General features: G+C 40.4%; 2 protein-coding genes across 8 annotated transcripts in view; one reads left to right on the top strand and one right to left on the bottom strand.

Moving 5' to 3' along the window:
- fastkd1 (FAST kinase domains 1) overlaps positions 1-17,375 on the bottom strand; it is a 29,531-nt gene extending 12,156 nt beyond the window's left edge. For 2 of the 4 annotated variants that reach the window (XM_078403934.1, XM_078403937.1), the window contains exons 1-9: positions 17,274-17,375; positions 10,434-10,926; positions 9,376-9,444; positions 7,733-7,858; positions 5,011-5,409; positions 4,504-4,614; positions 4,264-4,395; positions 2,479-2,965; positions 1,111-1,225 (exon numbers count right to left, since the gene is read on the bottom strand). In XM_078403934.1, coding sequence (XP_078260060.1) covers positions 1,111-1,225; positions 2,479-2,965; positions 4,264-4,395; positions 4,504-4,614; positions 5,011-5,409; positions 7,733-7,858; positions 9,376-9,444; positions 10,434-10,783 — 1,789 coding nt within the window. In that variant the 5' untranslated portion in view covers positions 10,784-10,926; positions 17,274-17,375. Of the gene's footprint in view, positions 1-1,110; positions 1,226-2,478; positions 2,966-4,263; positions 4,396-4,503; positions 4,615-5,010; positions 5,410-7,732; positions 7,859-9,375; positions 9,445-10,433; positions 10,927-16,163; positions 16,209-17,273 lie in introns of those variants that run through there. The other 2 variants (XM_078403936.1, XM_078403938.1) reach the window with 2 other exon arrangements.
- Positions 17,376-17,529: 154 nt separating this feature from the next.
- The window catches only part of ppig (peptidylprolyl isomerase G (cyclophilin G)), a 42,242-nt gene continuing 38,327 nt past the window's right edge, over positions 17,530-21,444 (top strand). For 3 of the 4 annotated variants that reach the window (XM_078403930.1, XM_078403931.1, XM_078403932.1), the window contains exon 1: positions 17,530-17,704. The gene's annotated coding sequence lies outside the window, so the exon portion shown is untranslated. Of the gene's footprint in view, positions 17,705-18,021; positions 18,040-21,444 lie in introns of those variants that run through there. The other variant, XM_078403933.1, reaches the window with a different exon arrangement.

The raw sequence follows: 21,444 nt of genomic DNA, 5'->3' as shown, positions 1-21,444 counted from the left end.
CGTTTCAACATCTATTACCCTGGAGAAAGTGGAAGTTAGAAAAATAATAAAAATGTTAGGATTAAGTTCTATCTTAATTATCTTCATTATTTTAGTTACCAAACTACCTCTACATTGTTGATTGATGCAAACAATATTTAAACAAGGTGACCAGTGCAGCAATCCATTCCAATTTTCCAAACATATTCAGAAACAAAGGTAAATTCAAACAGTAACTCAAGTAACTGCCAGTGAGTAGTTTGATTCACTCTATAATAAACCAATATCATAAAATATGTATAAACTAATAATGAGCTAAAGAAATATGATATTGTTTAATTTTATCCTTACTCAAAATGAAATCAAGATTAAAGCAATCATAAATCATTTTGTGATGCATTATAGTTATTTCCAGGAGTAAACCTCAAGAAAAATCCAGAGTCGGAGTCCCTAAGGCAGTTTGTCGTTGTCTACAACCTCGTTCTGGCAGCTCCTGTGACGGCGCTGGTGCCAAACTGTAACGGTTCTGCTGTTCCTTTGGATCAATCAGTGATGTGGAGAGGGGGGATGTGCTGCATGGCCAACAGCCCGTCCTTCATATGACAACACCCAGGCTTGCATCTGACCACACATCGATGCTGCTCTAGCCGAGGTTTGGAGCAAGCAGCCAACAACCAGGATGCATCACCCATGGTCAGCCATGACCGAGGGGGGCCTTAGATAGTAATTTACACATTAGGAAAAGGGATTATAAGTGCATACGTCTGTTGGTGCAAAATAATCCTTGTGGTATAAGAAAATAACTGCAGATGCTGGTACAAATCGATTTATTCACAAAATGCTGGAGTAACTCAGCAGGTCAGGCAGCATCTCAGGAGAGAAGGAATGGGTGACTCACTTCTAGATACTCTATTAATTTACATTAATATGAAAAATCATTGGAATGCAACCTAAGGCTGATACTCCAGCACCCACTGAGCACTTGCAAACAAACATGCACTTCCAGTATTCTACCCTAAAATTTGGTCTAAATATAAGTCAAGGAATTCACTGAACGGAGAATAAAATATTTGGTGGTATTATGTTAAGATTTATCCGTTTCACTTTCATGATATGCTATATGATACTCACTGAAATGAGGCCTGGATCGCTGTATACATGACTCAAATAAATCTTCAGCTTGCGAAGGATCATAATTGAAGACATTGAATGGAAGCAAGATAGCATATGTGGCTGAAAAATGGATCTACATTAAAAAAAATAAAGTAATCATTTTTATTAAAAGTCTTTTGGCCACAAGATGGTTTCATAAAATGATCAGTTTGAGTAATTGTTCAATGAAAGATTGGTTCATAGTAGTGAACAAAATATTTGATTGATAGCAAATTTTGTCCCCCGCATTGAATGGCTATTTAACCTAAAGAGCTTTGCTTGGCTAGTACGAGAGGGGAAGGCAGAAGAGGGAAGACACAGGCTGACAAGGGGAGAAAGAGTGGGAGAGGCAGGAAAGAGATAAATAAAGGCCAACAGGGATAAAGAGAGAGGGGGAGGCACAAGAAGGGGGAGCAAAAGCTGACAGAGGTGGGAGGAAAAGAGATTGTGTTGTATACCAGACTTGTAGAATGAGATGGTGTACAGGTAGACTTTGGTAATCAAAGAACTGATATGTAAGAGGTTTAGTTTTAGTTTAGTTAAGCGATGCAGCGTGGAAATAGGCTCTGGTTCACCTAGTCTGTGCTGACTAACGATCATCCATACGCTGACAGATTCTTGATTAGCAAGGGTGTCAGGGGTAATGGGGATAAGGCAGGAGAATGGGATTGAGAGGAAAAGATAGATCAGCCATGATTGAATGGTGGAATAGACTTGATGGGCCAAATGGTCTAACTCTGTTCCTAGAACTTATGAACACTAGTTCCATCCTACACACTAGGGACAATTTACAGAAACCAATTAACTTACAAACCTGCATGTCTTTGGAATGTGGGAGGAAACCCACAAAGTAACAGGGAGAACGTGCAAACTCCATACAGTGAGCATCCGTTGTCAGGATTGAACCCAGGTACCTGGCACATAAGGCAGCAGCTCCACCGCTGTGCCACTGTGCTACCCTCAAATAAGCAATAATTTTTGTAACCACAGTCCTGATTCCCAAATCAGAACCATGAAATAATCCACAAAACAATGGTTCACATCGGAATCAGTAACATTAGAATTTACAAAATATTCCATTAGAATGCATTAAATGGAACTATAAAATTGGCAAATACCTGATTAGCACCACATAACCTGATGATGAAAAAAAAACATAAAAAGGAAATTGCACGGAGTGCATCCTATTTAATTCATGTAAAGAAAAATCAAACAAGCTGCCTAACACAATTAATTTCACTGCCTTCTTACTTGAAGCCCTCGCAAAACCAATAGAGTTTCCAGATGTAAATAAAGGAGAGGTAAATGATGTTTTGTTTCCTACAGGATGTATAAACTGTTATTTACCTTGTTGATATGTTGAAGTGTGACAGATGCTATTTGATCCAGCAGACCAGTATGAAGGCAATTTGTTTTGGTTAAAAACAGAGCTAATTCAGCAACATTGGACCAAGTTATTTGTCCTATCAATCGTTCAAAGCTTGCCATTGTTTCTTCTGCAAGAACTTCTTCAAACCATTCTCCACCGACATATTTTAGCTCTTCTAGTAATAGATCCAAGTTGTTTGCCTTTTGCAGTCTCTCCAAGCCACACATATTTAAATTTTGAAGAAGCTTCACATGCACTGCTGCTGTACTAGGCTGGTATGAGGAGCCATTCCGTACCCACTTAGTAATGGCGATAGCAAATGCATTCAAGTCACTTAAGTTGCACTGGGGCAAGACATCATCAATACGTGCAGGAATCAAGTGATCAGTTCGTGGAGAAGGAAGCTGGGAGAGGACACGTGTTAACATGGATATCTCATAGGGGACAACACTGACATGAAGATAGCTGGAAAACAGAAAGCAAAATGACAACAAAATAAAAGAGTATTTCAATATTATCAATGTGCTAGTAACTTTCCAGTGTGTGCTCATTAACGATGGGAAACATCCAATTTGTTAAATATGCAAACCTGCTCTGCAATAATTTTCAAATTAAAAACGAGTTATCAATATTTACTGAGCTGAAGGATACGAAGCAAGGCAAACCATGACTGACTGTACAAAGCAACACAATGTGCAAAGCACCCTGCATGATGCATCTGATGATCACTAATCAATAATGACAATATACCCCGTATAACTCAATTTTAATTATAATTTTAAGATTAAGAAAATTCTAAGACATGCTTTGCTCTTTATCCAAATTTCAGCTAGTTACTTCAGAGACAAAACTAATTTATCCCGCAGCATTACTGGAGTGTTAATCAAAATTAATCTTCACTTACAAGAGAAACAGGCTATTTGTACCAGCCATAACCACACCCTTTCAGTTGTCTCTACCACTATTTGTATATTCGTTCTTTCCTACTCTCCAGCTCTTGCTCTTTTCTCTCAATTTCTCCACCAGTCCATACTCTCTGCACAATTTCGTAGTTCCGATGAAAAGTAATTAAACTGAAATTTTATCATTGCTTCTCCCACCACAAATGATGCCTGACTTGCAGGATGCTTCCAACATGAATTGGTTTCTGTTTCTATTAAAGGTCTATACAACAAACATGTTGTAAACTTTGCTTATTTCCTATTCAGTTTCTCCCTTGCAACTGTGCAGGCTGAACCAGATAGGTTTCAATTATGCCATGCTTTGTATAAATGGGAGAGTCCAGAACCAGGGACCACAGTTTAAGAATAAGGGGTAGGCCATTTAGAACGGAGATGAGGAAAAACTTTTTCAGTCAGAGTTGTAAATCTGTGGAATTCTCTGCCTCAGAAGGCAGTGGAGGCCAATTCTCTGGATGCTTTCAAGAGAGAGCTAGATAGAGCTCTTAAGGATAGCGGAGGCAGGAACGGGGTACTGATTGAGAATGATCAGCCATGATCACAATTAATGGTGGTGCTGGCACGAAGGGCCAAATGGCCTACTCCTGCACCTATTGTCTATTAACTATTGTATATCATAGCAATTTTAGGGGAAAAAAGTGTTGTATGTGTTATGAAAATATTGCTAAAAGGGTTTGCATGATTGTCCAAGATAACCAATTAATACATTTTTGAATCATCCATTTAACTTGTCTTTCTCAAATATAACTGATAAAAACTAATGAAAATATGTGAGATAAGTAATTTTTCTAATATTCATTTTACCGTATTAACATCTGCCTCAATTCTGCAAATAGCTCTGGTTTTTGACAATGAAGTGACAATAATGCCTGCGTTACTTTTGCAGCATCCAATGGCTTGTACATATCCAATTGTTTGGACAAAGTTGATGCAACTCTAAACGAGAAGAGAGAAAATGAGGAGATTAAAGATGATTATAAAACATACGGAGTCATTATATCGGATGCAGATCTTTACATTATGTTTTATTGTGATCTTACTTACTGTTGAATTAGTTGTGCATTTCTGCATTCCATCTCTGCCATGGTCTCTATTACTGCTAATGTTTGCGAAGGACTAAATTCTTCAACCATTAACAAGGCAGCAGATTCAAGTCTTTATGACAGGATGGTAGGAAGGAAGTGGAAAAAGATCTGATGTAAATCAGTTAACTGTGCAAGCCAAAACATAATTACACATAGTTTGATATCTTTGAATTACATATTTTACCACATTTATAATGAATTGAAATGAGGGGATGATAAATGTACATTAATTAGATGTAAACATTTAATATACTGTTTCCATTCATTTTTGCAGGGATTTACATTCAGAATGGACAAGACATTGAAATAAACATCAAGGAGGAATGATTTACACTGAATATTAGGAGATTTGTTTTACACCAGAGTGCAAGAAATACTGAAGCTAAACAATACAACAGATTCTTCTTATACAATAAAGATGTAGCAGAATATTTGGACGCCAGAATTGGCAAAGATGGTAACATACCTTTTCCTGACCACTGTCCCCGACAAAGGTCCTAAAACTGCAAAAAGTCTAACAAAGCTTGTGGGATCAATTTGAGTATTAATAAGTTCAATAAGTCTCCACTTAACAGCGAGCCGAAAGTCACAATTGTTGAAATGTAGAGACTGGTACGCTCCAAGGATAATGCTTATATTATCAGCATCCAAGCTTTTTATGCTCTGAAGAAAAATCGCATTGCATTTTTCCAACAAAGGACGATAGCTGAACTTCACATTGCGTAAAAATTGTACAATTCGGCGCGAATTGTTAAACTGAGAGGTGTACCCCGTGTCCAGTAGAAATTCTGCCTTTTCTATTAAACGATTCCGAAGGCATTTGGAGATCAAAGCAGAGATGCTTAACATTAATGATGAAAGTATTCTATTCAACAGAAAAACATAATTAGCTATGACAGAAATAATATTTTCAAATTAATTCATTTCCATGAACAATATTTTATCTTCCATAATACAAGAAAACTTGCGCACATTTTTTTTCTGTACTTAGTATTTAGTAAACGATGAAGTAAATATCAATTGGGGTTCTACAGAAAATTATGAATACATTCTTTAATTCTACACAAAAATCACTTTAAAATATCTGTTCTATGAAAACCAAGCTGATTTTGTGTATATCTTCTTCTTAAACCCTTGGCTCCTCTAGGGAGTATAGGCCATTGACAAATGTCCCCCACCTCACTCGGTTGTTGGCGGTTCTTTCGAGATCTCCCCAGTTGAGCCCACTCCCAAATCAACGTTTATCACTTCCAAAGATCATATTTATAAACAAGTATACGTGATTCCATTGTCTGGCAACAGTCTTCTATGTTTTGGTGTAAACAAAAATCCTTAACAATTTCATATTTTAAAAGAACACTAACCAAAAATATGATATATGACCTCGGGTGCTGTCTGTGTGGAGTTTGCACGTTCTCCCTGTGACCGTGTGGGTTCCATTTTCCTCCCACGAGTCCATGATAAAGGATGAGGCTATGGAGTACTTAGAAGTTCACGATAAAATAGGCCAAAGTCAGCATGGCTTTATGAAGGAGTGGTCGTGTCTGATAAATTTGCTGGAATTCTTTGAAGAAGTAAATAGCAGGACAGACAAAGATCAGTAGATGTTGTTTACCTAGATTTTAGAAAGCCTTTGATAAGGTACCACACGGGAGGCTGCTAAGGACGAGAGCCCATGGGCAGATACTAGCAGAAGGCAAAGAATGGCAATAAAGGGGCCTTTTTCTGGTTGGATGACAGTGACTAGCGGAGTTCCACAGGGCTCAGTACTGGGGCTGCTACTCTTCACGTTGTATATTAATAATTGAGGGCATTGAAGGCTTTGTGGCCAAGTTTGTGGATGATACAAAAATAGGTGGAAGGGCAGATCGTGTAGAGAAAGCAGAAACTCTGCAGAAGGACTTGGATAAGTTGGGAGAGTGGGCAGATGGAATATAGTGTAGCAAAGTGTGGAGTCATGTATTTTGGTAGTAGGAATAAAGGCGTAGATTATTTTCTAAATGAGGAGAGAATCCAGAAATCAGAGGTGGAAAGGGACTTGGGAGTGCTGGTGCAGGATTCCCAAAACATTAATTTGCAAGTCAAATCGGTAGTAAAGACAGCAAATGCAATGCTAGCATTTATTTCAAGAGGGCCTCTATTCAAAAACAGGGATGTAATGCTGAGGGACTATAATGCGCTGGTCAGGCCGCATTTGGAATATTGTTAGCAATTTAGGGCACCGTATCTGAAGGATGTGCCGGCTCTGGAGAGGGTCCAGAGGATGTTTACAAGAATGACCCCAGGAATGAGTAGGTTAACATATGATGAGCGTTTGACGGCACTAGACCTATACTTGCTGGAGTTTAGAAGAATGAGGGGAGACCTCATTGAAACGTACAGAATATTGAAAGGCTTGGAGAGAGTGGATGTGGAGAGGATGTTTCCACTAGTGGGAGAGTCCAAGACGAGAGGTCATAGCCTCAGAATTAAAGGACATTCTTTTAGGAAGGAGATGAGGAGGAATTTCTTTAGTCAGAGGGTGGCAAATCTGTGAAATTCTTTGCCACAAAAGGCTGTGGAGGCAAAGCCAGTGGATATATTTAAGGCACAAATAGATAGATTCTTGATTTGTACGGGTGTCAGAGGTTACGAGGAGAAGGCAGGAGAATAGGGTTAGGAGGGAGACATAGATCAGCCATGATTGAATGGCAGAGAACTTGATGGGCCAAATGGCCCAATTCTGCTCCCGAAGACGTGCAGGTTAGTAGATTAATTGGCCTCTGTAAAATTATCCCTAATGTGTTGGGAGTGGATGAGAAAGTGGGAATACAAAGAACTAATGTGAATGGGAGATTGATGGTCGGCACAAACTTAATGGGCTGAAGGGTCGGTTTCCATGCTATACCTCTAAACTAAAAGGACAGTGCAACTAGGTGTTTTGCAAAATTATATCCCATTGTTGGCCTCAACACTTTCCTGCCTGATTTACATGAACTTTCAGCTGTAACCGTCCATTATGCAATTCTTCCTCATCTGAATCTTTAATGGGCATTCTTTTATCCAGTGAACTCCCCCCATCCCCCCCTTCAAGCAATAAATTACTTTCAAGTGCAGGTGACAAAACTTGAAACTAATGTAAGATTATTGACACTATATCCTGCTACCATAAGAATGAACAAATGGCATACTTGCCTATTGACATTTACCTTGCATCATGTATAGATTCCAATTTCCGGCTAACAATATCGGTAATTTCTCCCATAAGTGGACTATGATATAAATACTGATCTGTCAAACATACAGCAAACTTGGATAACATAGGCATACCAAATCTGTTAAAAGAAAAACAGCTTAATTAATTGTAGTCTTCAAAAAAATACAAGGCACAGTTAGTGTAGTTGGAGGAGGCAAAATGTTCCTTTGAATCTTCTGTGGGATTGTTAAGGTCTTATATCTGCCCTCAACTTCATCCCCAAAACATTTACTTCTCCTGCAGAACATCTCTCGCAGACTTGAATATTTTAAATTACTACTCCTTGGGGTAAAAGATTCTAAAGATTCATAATCTTCTGAGGGAAGAAATTTCTCTCCATTCTCAAGCTGAGTGGTCAACAGTTTCTGCTGAGTTTCTGCTCCTCTAGTTCTTGACTCCACCACCAGTGGATCCATTCTCAGAGCATTTACCCTATCAAGCCAGTCTTACATCATTCTAAATGAGCATAAAACCTAAACCTCAATGAGTATGTAGCCATTTTGTTTAATCTATCCTCATAAAACAATTGCCCCATCCCCAAAATTAATCTGCTGTACACTACGAAGGATGTATATGGTTTTCCTAAATAAGACTGATAAAGTACAGAAAATCTAAGTGTGGTCTCAGCAAAGCCCAGAGCAATAGCAACAAGACTTTCTTACCCATGTACTCCAACACTACTGCAATAAAGGTCAATATCCTAGTTGCCTTCCTTAATTATTTACCTGAATATATTTTGTTTCTTGAACAAGTGCACCAGAACTGTCTCAGTTAATAGCTAAAAACCAAAGTGCTGGAAGGACTGTGTGTCAGGCAGTATCAGAGGAGGGAATGCGCAGACACATTTTGGCCATCTTTTTGCCCATGAACAGGAAATAAAAGCCATTCAATTCATTTGACCTGCTTCTTCGTTCTACAAGATCTCACATGATTCCCTTAATATCCAATCATCTATCAATCTCTGTATTGAATATAGCTAGTAATAGAGCTTCTTAGATTGCAAATTTGGGTTGAAATTTTGGTCATGCTAATTCTTAACGACATCTGATGCCTTCAACAGAAGTTACTTTCCATTATCTCTTCACAATTTCTTTCCACTTTCAAGAAGTCTTGTCCAGAATGGTTGTTTGTCATGTGCACTGACCGGATATATATTGGAACAGTGATATTCTTATTTGCTAAATGAGATATTTCAGATTATTTATTGGTTGTATAGAATAGAGACTACAGTATAGTTACTAAATAAGGTGCACGCTTCATGTGCCTAATGTAGCGACTATTACCTCGAATGAAACAATGTTTTGAACATGAAGAAACTGCAAAGTACTTAACATTACAGGTCACATATATTAAAACTAGATGCTTAAATGTTAATACTTTAATAAGTTCGCACTTTATTATATGCATGGATTTTTGAACAACTAATAATACACTGAATTTCAGTTTAGTTTTTGTATATTAATGCTATACTGTTTTCAACTAGAAATACTATGACCAAACATTTAACTACAAGTCATTAAAGTACTAAATTTAAACATCAATTATTAAAAAAATTACTAAAATTATAATCAATAGAATAAAACTTTCCGCATTTACCTCTCAATTCTTCCCCAAGCCTCCATCACAAGTTGTTGGACTAGGGAATCATGTGGTTCAACATTCAACCTTTAATAAATGCACAAGTATATTGATGAGAACCATTATCTTGTAGCCATATTGATTTAACATATTCAGACACAACTTTCTGTTTATTTGGACTGTCTCTAAATTTTCAAATCACACCTTAATTGTTTGAAAGTTGGGCAAATGTGTTATTGGCCATGTGTGATTGACATTCTCACAGGTAAGTCCTAAAGTTTGTTTACAATTTGCTTGGAGGTTTTGGTTAGCATTCCATTGTTCCTCCTCAGACATCGCATTCACGGCTGATCAAGCCCAACACAAGTTTAAGAATCAGCACCTCAGGTACACTGTTGTAACACAGAGGAATCAACATTGAATTCAACAACTTCAGATAACCATTTGATGTCTAAACAGGCCAGTTTTTCCTTCAATCGACAGATGCTGCTTGGTTTGCTGGTGATCTAAAAAATTATTTTATTTCTGACAGGCTGCAACTACTGTGTTCTCTTGCTTTGTGCCAACTTTGTTCTTTCCTTCCCTCCTTCATTCTTATTAATTTCAATTTATTTGTACCTCCTCCAGCTAGATCAGCTATATTAAACAACTTTTCACTACCCTTCTCAACCATCAGCATCAACATTTGAGTAATTGAACCCATTCTAGGTAATCATCCTATCATAAGATGTCAAAAGATCGGTTTGTCCTCTCCACCTCTTCTTTCTCTGTTATTTAAGAATCCTAATTTTCTAACTTTTTCTGCTTCTGATGAAAGATCATCAATATATGTTAATTCTGTTTCCACAGATGCCATTCCATCTGCTGAGCATTTGAGACCAGTGAATCTTTACTGCACCTCAACTAATGGCAAGTACATCCTTTCTTAGGCAGGAGACAAAACCTGCACAATACTCTAGAGGAGGTCTCACCAAAGCTATAAAAAATTGCAATAAGAACTGTATATGTGAACTTAATTGCTCTAGGTATTATTATTCTTTTTCCAAAATCTAAAATTCTTCAATGATTTTAGTTACCTCAGTGCATTGTACAACATATCCACCAGTGTTTCATCATCCATCTGGTCAATCTTGTTTTCAGCTAACACACGAAGAACCATGAACTGTGAGTGATTTCTGATGTAGTTTATACTCCTCAGTATCTGTGGCTTTTCCTTTTGAAATTGCCAGAGGAGTTCTATTGCACGGCCCACATGCATCACTGCAAGCTTGGCTTTGTTCTTCCCTACAAGATCAAGTACTTGGTCCTCATTTGAACAGTTGTCTAGTTGATACCATAAAAAATCATTCCTCTTAACCCCTGGGTAGTAAAATCTCATCGAGAGATAGTAAATGTGCTTGAACCGAAGCATTTTTAATGGAAGCATGATTTTGTACTCTTAAAAGTACATCTTCCTTTAAATTTTCAAAACTAGCTATCAAAAGGTTTCTTTGATTTAATAAAAATGCATTTCTCCATACTCCAATAAAGGACAAATCTTTCATGGACCATATAGGATATGAGCATTATCTGCAAAACAAAGAAATACAGTTAAGTAACATTTTTGTGCATTTCTGAATTATATTAATTTTAAGTGATGGGCCAAATATCGGTAGTTGACACTATCCAAAAATTACAATAATTTTAGTGTAAGATTTATTATTAGTGTAAGACCACGGGGTGATGAGTATATGGAACAATTGCAAGAGGAAGCTTACGGAGACAGGTACAATTACAAAGTTTAAAAGACATTTGGATAGATATTAATATAGAAAAGGTTCAGAGGGACATGAGCCAAACTCAGCCCAGGTCGACATCTTGGTCAGTATGGTTATCCATATAATATATTTACAAAAGCAAAGTGCTTTTGTAGTAATTAGAAGTATAGAAACATAGGCAAAAGACAAAGATTGAAGTTCAAAAATGATCTTGTCAGCTTCCACAGTTGACAAAAATAGTGCTGTAGCCCTGTCCATAACGATTCAACAAATTAGTCCTGTAAAGCAAGGTCCTCATTAAAAATATCATTAGAGGAGCAGACCAAATGTAATGCAGATATCAAATTATTGAACAAGGAGAGTGGAAGAGCAAGTGAAATTAGGAAGATTTTTTTACAAAGAAACTCAAAAATCAAATAATCTGGATTTGCCATTGCTATAGATTAGTTTGTTATATGACACAGAAAATCAAGGAAAGCAACAAGTGAGAGTTAGGTTTGGTTCAATATTTGGAATGGGTATAGATATTGAAACTGAGCGTAAGGCAGTAAATATTTGAATGGCAACCAATATGAAATGAAAGTTGGATTTAAACGGAATGAAATTCCTGGCAGATGACAAGAAAACCAGACATTATTTGTAAGATACAGGAAAATCAAGCTAATTATAAAATACATAAGTAATAGTTTTACAAAAAGACATAGATTTTATGGAAAGTGTTTAAAAATAAGGCAGGAGCAGAAGTCATTCATGGAAGGATTTTTAGTGGCCAAGCAATTCAAATCTCAGCCAGCATCAGTTGGGTAATTGAAACTGGGAAAGTGGTACAACCACAATAGAAGTAACATGGAGATCTCATCAGGTTTATTTATTTATTCCTTCATGGAATTTGTATATGATTATGCTATCATTTACAGCCCATCCCTATTTGCAACCGGATGGAGGAAGCAATAAAGAAGCAACAACACTAGTGGGTCTTGAGTCACACAAAGTTCAGACTAGGTAAAGCTGGCAGATTACCTTCAAGGTATAACCAAATTGCAAGTACTCTGGCATCATCTTGGAAGAGGAAAACAATTAATATTTCAGGTCAAGTTCCCTTCATCAAAATTGGAAAAGTGAGAAGACGTTTTACGTTTCAGAGAGGTGAAGGGTTGGAGTAAGCAGAAGGAACGTCTGTGATAGAATGCAGACCAGATATCAAGGTAATAATTACTTTCAAAAACAGTCGTTGGAAAAAAAGCTGAAACAAATTTGAAGAGATGCACCTCCACATTATGCAGAGAGAGAGAAAAGGAGTTATCAGAAGTTGTTAAATTCAATATTAAGCCTCGATGACTGCCATACATATGGAGATAAAAGCCTAGAAACTGTTCTGATCCTTGAGCGTATATTGGGAGTGGTTGGAGCACAGTAGCAGGCTGAGGACAGACAAATCAGGTGGGAATTAAGAAATCGCTGATGCTCAGCACTCAACACTTTATCCAAGCTGGCATAGACAATAGACAATAGACAATAGGTGCAGGAGTAGGCCATTCAGCCCTTCGAGCCAGCACCGCCATTCAATGCGATCATGGCTGATCACTCTCAATCAGTACCCCGTTCCTGCCTTCTCCCCATACCCCCTCACTCCGCTATCCTTAAGAGCTCTATCCAGCTGTCTCTTGAAAGCATCCAACGAACTGGCCTCCACTGCCTTCTGAGGCAGAGAATTCCACACCTTCACCACCCTCTGACTGAAAAAGTTCTTCCTCATCTCCGTTCTAAATGGCCTACCCCTTATTCTTAAACTGTGGCCCCTTGTTCTGGACTCCCCCAACATTGGGAACATGTTATCTGCCTCTAATGTGTCCAATCCCCTAATTATCTTATATGTTTCAATAAGATCCCCCCTCATCCTTCTAAATTCCAGTGTATACAAGCCCAATCGCTCCAGCCTTTCAACATACGACAGTCCCGCCATTCCGGGAATTAACCTAGTGAACCTACGCTGCACGCCCTCCATAGCAAGAATATCCTTCCTCAAATTTGGAGACCAAAACTGCACACAGTACTCCAGGTGCGGTCTCACCAGGGCCCGGTACAACTGTAGAAGGACCTCTTTGCTCCTATACTCAACTCCTCTTGTTACGAAGGCCAACATTCCATTGGCTTTCTTCACTGCCTGCTGTACCTGCATGCTTCCTTTCATTGACTGATGCACTAGGACACCCAGATCTCATTGAACTCCCCCTCCTCCTAACTTGACACCATTCAGATAATAATCTGCCTTTCTATTCTTACTTCCAAAGTGAATAACCTCACACTTATCTACATTAAACTGCATCTGCCATGTATCCGCCCACTCACACAACCTGTCCAAATCACCCTGCAGCCTTATTGCATCTTCCTCACAATTCACACTACCCCCCAACTTAGTATCATCTGCAAATTTGCTAATGGTACTTTTAATCCCTTCGTCTAAGTCATTAATGTATATAGTAAATAGCTGGGGTCCCAGCACCGAACCTTGCGGTACCCCACTGGTCACTGCCTGCCATTCCGAAAGGGACCCATTTATCCCCACTCTTTGCTTTCTGTCTGTCAACCAATTTTCTATCCATGTCAGTACCCTACCCCCAATACCATGTGCCCTAATTTTGCCCACTAATCTCCTATGTGGGACCTTGTCGAAGGCTTTCTGAAAGTCGAGGTACACCACATCCACTGACTCTCCCTTGTCAATTTTCCTAGTTACATCCTCAAAAAATTCCAGTAGATTTGTCAAGCATGATTTCCCTTTCGTAAATCCATGCTGACTCGGAATGATCCCGTTACTGCTATCCAAATGCTCAGCAATTTCGTCTTTTATAATTGACTCCAGCATCTTCCCCACCACATAGGATCTGAAATGTTAACTGTTTCTCTTTCCACATATGCTATCTGACTGCCGAGTAGTTTTAACATTTTCTGTTTAATAAGAGATTTCAGAGTTGGAGAAAGACAGAGAATTAAAGTAATAGCACAGGAAAAGCTCTTTTGGATCACTCTTGTGGGTTAAGCAGAAACGTTCTATAAAGTGGCAACTCAATCTGAATTTCAAGTGTAGGGAAGACCATCATGAATGCTGATTTTGTGCGCTAAATTAGAATTCAAAGTGAATTGCTGTTTCACATGGCAGGAATATTTGTGTCTCCATTTGTCGAATGGGAAGAGATAAAAGGGCAGGTGATGCACTCCCTAAGGTTGCATGGGAAACTGCTGGTAAATGGGGGGCAGGGGGAATAGTTCATGAAAAGGTCAGAGTGGAGTCATGGAGAGAAATGTCCTTTTGAAATGTTGAAACAGATGTGTAGGGAAAGAGGTGTCTGGTGGTGGAATCTTCTCAGAAGTGATGGAATTATTATCCTTAAAATGTGGAGAGTGGAGTGGATGGTAACTACAAAAGGATGGTAACTATCCTCGTGTTGGGAATAAAGGGATTGAAAGCAGAAGTATGAGAATTAAAGGGGGCATGGTTGAGTACCTGTCAAAAATGATAAAGGGGAACCATAGTTAAGTGGTAAGGAAGACATCTTAAAGGCACACGTGTGGAAATTCTCATCATCTGTGTAGACCCAATGGAGAAACTGGAAGAATGGAATGGAATCCTTGAAGGATAAAAGATAGGAGTCCATGGGCTTATAAAGGATACTGGTAGCTAACCTATTCCCCAAGATGGAGATGTCAAGAAAGGGAAGTTAGACGTGGTTCAGAAAGGGGAAGTGTATTTTATCAACAATCTGGTATTTTAATGGTTACTAAATAGAGGCTAGTTTAAAAAAAATATATATTATTTTATCACTTTAATTTAAATTTCACAGCTGTCATGGTGTGACTTAACCATTTGTGGAATCTAACAATCTGACTTTTGTATGCTGTTACCCCTAATTATTTACCTCGCTACCCAGAGAGGTCCATAATCATGTTCCTGTTCACCCTAACTAGACTTTCAATTACTTTATTACACCTCAGATGAACATCCCTGACATGTTCCAAGGAAGCCCTCCCTCCCCCCTAGGGTTGCCTCTCCTGCATTGGTACAGCACCCTCCTCCCCCACTCCCCACTCCTCCAACCCCCCCCTCCCCTCCCTCCCCCACTTTATTCACATAGTCATGTGAATAACTAAAAATATATCACCGATTTCAATGAAACTTCTTCCATTAGCACCAAAGGGACGACGGTGAGTAAAGTGGGCTTACAATTGACGCGCTATCGTGTACCGTTTTGGCTGTAGTTCAGGAACAAATAACCAAAGGAGAGTTTTAGTATATGGATATTAGATTGTGGGATTGGGATAAAAGGGCATATTTAAATCAGTAAAGAGCAACTTAGCATTGGCAGCAGAAATAAATTATATATATATGCAAAATGATCTAAAATATGAAATTGTGAGGTGGTCTTCCCATTAATATAACTGAACGTTACATGCCTTTATGGAACCATTTAGTCCTGTCATGAAGAAACTGTGGGGCATGGAAATTTTAAAAGAAAAAAACCCTATTGAAAGTATCAGCAGCAGGAATACAAAATATATTTCAATGGCAGACCAGGCTTTGATCCTGACTACGGGTGCTGTCTGTACGGAGTTTGTACGTTCTCCCATGACCGCATAGGTTTTCTCCGAGATCTTTGGTTTCCTCCCGCACTCCAAAGACGTACAGGTATGTAGGTTAATTGGCTTGGTGTATGTGTAAATTGTCCCTAGTGAGTGTAAGGTAGTGTTAATGTGCGGGGATCATTGGTCAGTGCGGACTCGGTGGGCCGAAGGGCCTGTTTGGGTGTGAAGAAGGGTCTCGACCCGAAACCTCACCCATTCCTTCTCTCCAGAGATGCTGCCTGACCCAGTGAGTTACTCCAGCATTTTGTATCTACCTCCGGTGGGCTGAAGGGACTGTTTCTGTGTTGTATCTCTAAACTAAACAATTGACATTCTCAGTACAAGTTGTATGCTTAAACAAAACACAACGTGCTGGAAGAACTCAGCAGATTGGGCAGTATCAATGGAGGTAATGGACTGACGACTCACCTGAAAAGTCATCTACCCATTCCCTGCACATATGTTGCCTGCCCTGCTTAGTTCCTCTAGAACTTTTCGTTTTGCAGCACCTGCAGTTTCTTAAGGTGCCAATTTATCTGATGCTTTAAACGTTACATATCCTCTCCTATACAAACAAAAGACCTACACAAATGAGCCAACCAGTGAAAGTTTCAGTTTGCAATGGGGGTTTATCAATGCAAGTCTTGGTTTGAAGTGGATGCAAATGTGGGATAACATAGAACTAGTGTGATTTGGTGATGAATGCGCAGTATGGAGTCGGAGGGTTAAAGGGCCTATTTCCATGGTGTATCTTTCAATCATTGAAAATAAACAAAGCAAACCAAATAATTAAAAAAATATTCTCATACATTTAAAATTGCTAGTGTGTTTGCACCTGTTCTTACACATGACACCATTGCCACCCAGACAGCCAGCCCCCAGAGGCAATATCTCTTCCCTGTGTGAAGCATTTCCAACACTCTACCCTTTAATGTCCAGCAGTGGAAGCACATTACTGTGGTTCTTCACCCCGCTCCACCCCTTCCCATATCCGCTCCACCCATCCCACTTTGCTCCACTCATTTCACTGACCCCACTACTGCACCCCCTACCCCAGGGCCACCTTTATCCATCCAACTCCACCCCACCCCATTCAACCTCCCCCTCTACCCTTCAGCCACTTCACTGCACTCACCTTCGCCCCACCACTCACCTTCATCCCACTGTACCCCCCCCCCCCCCCCCACCCCACCCCATCAGACAACCGCCCACCGGTACCGTATCACCCCGTATCCGATCACCTCCTCCTCTACCCCCACCCACCCAGCCTTCCCGGGCCGGGAATGTAGTGAACAAATGGCGGCTGCCCTGCGCCTCTGTCACCAGTAGGCGGGAGGGGAGGGGAGGGGAGCGGTGCCGCGCCATCACCCCGCCACCGCCATCAGCCGACAGCGCCATCTTGAGAGCTCAACAAGAAGCCGCATCAACGGAATGTGGCGGTCTGTTGGTCGGAGCCCGCCGCGTTGCTCCTTTATCCCATACCCCACATCTAATTCAATTTCCCTCTGCCTCCACAATAATAAAAGATGCGGGTTTTACCTTAAACAATTAGCTAGGCCGCGACCTGCGGTCTCAAGTTGCAATGGTGACGCCACACGACGCGTGCGCATCGGGCGAGATCCGTCAACCCGCGGCTTCCGCGCAACCGAACTTGACATCGGGGAAGCAGAGAGGGACGACGCGGTTTGACCGACGTCCAGCGCGGCCAATCGGAGTGCCGATTGAGCGTTGAAAAGGGGCGGGCGATGTGTCTGCGCGAATCAGAGCGGCAGGCAGGGCAGGCGCGGGACGGAATGAATCAAGTGTGGTTGTCGCAGGACGGTGCTTGCTGAATGAGGACAACGTTGGTACAAATTGAGGCCGAGTGCGGGACCTGAGCTGGTTAAACCACCGGATCGGTGCTTAGGATCGCGGCCCATAGGGTCCCTCTGCTTTACCGAACCGTGGGGCGGACGTTAATTGGGCGAAATGTGAGTGTTTTGCCGATTTCAAGACGCCTGAAACCTGGGGTCTTGACTGGTGTTTTCTTTGCTGCCTGCATTAGCTCAAAATAATCTTTTAAAATTCAAGGGGAAAATATTTATTATTTACCAGGTGGCGATAGCGCAAACAACTTGCAGATTGTAAACAAACAACTTGTCCCTGTGAACATATTTGATTTCGTTTCGTTTCGTTTCCAAACTTCGGGTGATGAACGGCTTGAACTGATCTATCTCATCGTCTCCTCAAAATATTCCAGTCCCATGCAAATCGGACTTCAGCTTGGATGCATACTGCCCCAAAAGATAATGACGACGACTTGACCGTAGGTGTTCAACATAAACTCTTTTTTTTTAATCGGTGCAGTTAGAAACAGAAACGTAGAAAAATAGGTGCGAGCTAGCACTGCCATTCAATATGATCATGGCTGATCATCTAAAATCAGTACCCCGTTCCTGCTTCTTCCCCATATCGCTTGATTCCTTTATCCCTAAGAGCTAAATCTAACTCGCTCTTGAAAACATCCAGTGAATTGACCTCCACTGCATTCCACAGATTCACAACTCTCTGGGTGAAGAAGTTTTCCTCATCTCAGTCCTAAAAGGCCTACACCTTATTCTTAAACTGGACTCCCCGACCATCGGGAGCATTTTTCCTGCATCTAGCCTGTCCAATCCTTTAAGAATTTTATATGTTTCTATAAGATCCCCTCTCATCCTTCTAAATTCCAGTAAATACAAGCCCAGTCGACCCATTCTTTCATCAGATGTCAGACCCGCCATCCCGGGAATTAACCTGGTGAACCTACGTTGCACTCCCTCAATAACAATAATGTTCTTCCTCAAATTAGGAGACCAAAATTGCACACAATACTCCAGATGCGGTCTCACCATGATCCTGTACAACTGCAGTAGGACCTCCTTGCTCCTAAGCTCAAATCCTCTCGCAATGAAGGTCAACATGCCATTAGCTTTCTTCACTGCCTGCTGTACTTGCCTGCTTACTTTCAGTGACTGATGTACGAGCACACCCAAGTCTCGTTGCACCTCCCCTTTTCCTAATCTGGCACCATTCTGATAATAATCTGCCTTGCTGTTCTTGCCACCAAAGTGGATAACCTCACATTTATTCACATTATACTGCATCAGCCCACTTGCCCAACCTATCCAAGTCACCCTGCAGCCTCATAGCATCCTCATCGCAGCTCACACTGCCACCCAGCTTTGTGTCATCCTCAAACTTGGAGATGTCACATTTAATTCCTTCATCTAAAACGTTAATATATTGTAAATAACCGGGGTCCCAGCACCGAGCCTTGCGGCACCCCACTAGTCACTACCTGCCATTCTGAAAAGGACCCATTAATTCCTACTCTTTACTTCCTGTCTGCCAACCAGTTCTCTATCCATGTCAATACCCTACCCCAATACCATGTACTGTAATTTTGCACACTAAACTGTTGTGTGGGACCTTGTCAAAGGCTTTTTGAAAGTTCAGATACACCATATCCACTGGCTCTCCTTATCCATTCTACTTGTTACATCCTCAAAAAAAATTCCAGAAAATTAGTCAAGCATGATTTCCCCTTCATAAATCCATGCTGACTTTCCAAATGCGCTGCTATAACATCTTTAACAATCGACTCAAGCATCTTTCCCAATACCGATGTAAGGCTAACTGGTCTATAATTCCCAGTTTTCTCTCTCCCTCCTTTCTTAAAAGTGGAGTTACATTGGCTACCCTCCAGTCCACAGGAGCTGATCCAGAGTCGAGAGAACATTGGAAAATGATCAACAATGCATTCACGATTTCTAGGGCCACCTCCTCGAGTACTCTGGGTTGCAGACCATCAGGTCCTGGGGATTTATCTGCCTTCAGTCCCACCAGTTTACCTAACACAATTTCCTGACTAATGTGGATTCCCTTCAGTTCCTCCCTCCCACTAAATCCTCGGTCCCGTTGTATTTCTGGGAGATTGTTTGTGTCTTCCTTAGTTAAGACAGAAACAAAGTACTCCTTTAACTGTTCTGCCATTTCTTTGTTTCCCATTATAAATTCACCTGTCTCTGATTGTAAGATAATTACATTTGTCTTCATTAATCTTTTCCTTTTTACAAATCTGAAGAAGCTTTTAGTCAGTTTTTATATTCCCCGCAAGCTTTCTTTCATGACATTTCCACCCCCTCTTAATTAACCCCTTTGTCCTCCTCTGTTAAGTTCTAAATTTCTCCCAGTCCTCCGGTTTGCTGCTTCCTCTGGCCAATTTATATGCCTCTACCTTGGATTTAACACTATCCTTGATTTCCCTCGTTAGCCACAGTTGAGCCGCCTTCCCCTTTTTTTTGCCAGACAGGGATGAACAATTTTTGGAGTTCATCCATGCTGTCTTTAAATCTTTGCCATTGCATCTCCACCATCAACCATTTAAGTATAATTTTCCAGTCTATCCTAGCCAATTCCCATCTCATACCTTCAAAGTCTCCTTTCTTTAAATTCAGGACCCTAGTCTCTGAATTAACCGTGTCACTTTCCATCCTAATGTAGAATTCCATCACTGTTGCCCAAGGGGCTTTGCGCAACAAGATCCCTAACTAATCCTTCCTCATTACACAATACTCAGTCTAGGATGGCGTGTCCTCCAGTCAGTTCTTCTACATATTGGTTTAAAAAACCATCCCGTATACATTCCAGGAAATCTTCCTCAGCGCGGCTACCAATTTGGCCCAATCTATATGTAGATTAAAGTCACCCATGGTACTGCTGTACTTTTGCATACGCATTCCTAATTTCCTGCTTGATGCTATCCCCAACCTCCCTACCGCTGTTTGGTGGTCTGTATACAACTCCAACAAGCGTTTTCTACCCGTGGCTATTTCGCAGTTCTACCCATACCGATTCTACAGCATCCAAGCTAATGTCTCTCCTTGCTATTGCATTATTCTCCTCTTTAACCAGCAATACCACCCCACCTTGTCTTCCTTTCTGTCTACCCTTCCTGAATATTGAATATAGGGTGCAAAGCATTGGTGATAACCACCCAGATTATGCACCTGGTTTTATTTAAATTCATATTTCCTTTTGTAGTTGCATCTAATACTCTAACCAGAAAATTGTTCAAATTTAGGCGAGGGAGAAGATTGAGATGTCCATTAAGAAATATCATGGCTGCATTTTATTTGAATTCCTTGGTCCAAATGATGTTAGAAATTCTTTGAATTAGTTCTGAAATGTAGTACTTTCAATATAAAGTGAGTATAAGATCATTACTTTTGCCAGAACCTTCTAAATTAGAAGATCATTAACCTTTTCAACAGCGAGCACTTCTATTTTAATGCAAAAAGAGATATTAAGACTTCAACTGAAGCTCTTTATTGGAGTGTTTGCAATAATGAGGGAGACAGTAAAGAATTGGAAGGGAACTCCTGAATTTGGAATTTAAAGCAAATGAAGGTATGGATGCTCATGATGGAATAGTAAAATGTGTAAGAAGGAACTGCAGATGTTGGTTGAAACCGAAGATAGACACAAAAAGCTGGAGTAACTCGGGGACAGGCAGCATCTCTGGAGAGAAGGAATGGGTGACTTGTCATGTGGAGAAGAAGGGTCTCGACCCGAACCATCACCCATTCCTTCTCTCCAGAGATGCTGCCTGTCCCCGCTGAGTTACTCCAGCTTTTTGTGTCTATCTATGGAATAGTAAAAGTCAGGGATGTGTGTGAGACCAGAATTG

Source organism: Rhinoraja longicauda, chromosome 8 (assembly GCF_053455715.1).
Source record: "Rhinoraja longicauda isolate Sanriku21f chromosome 8, sRhiLon1.1, whole genome shotgun sequence".
NCBI classification, from domain to species: Eukaryota; Metazoa; Chordata; class Chondrichthyes; order Rajiformes; family Arhynchobatidae; genus Rhinoraja; species Rhinoraja longicauda.
The sequence above is the reverse complement of the archived record's forward strand: the minus strand, read 5'-3'. Positions and strand labels throughout refer to the sequence as shown.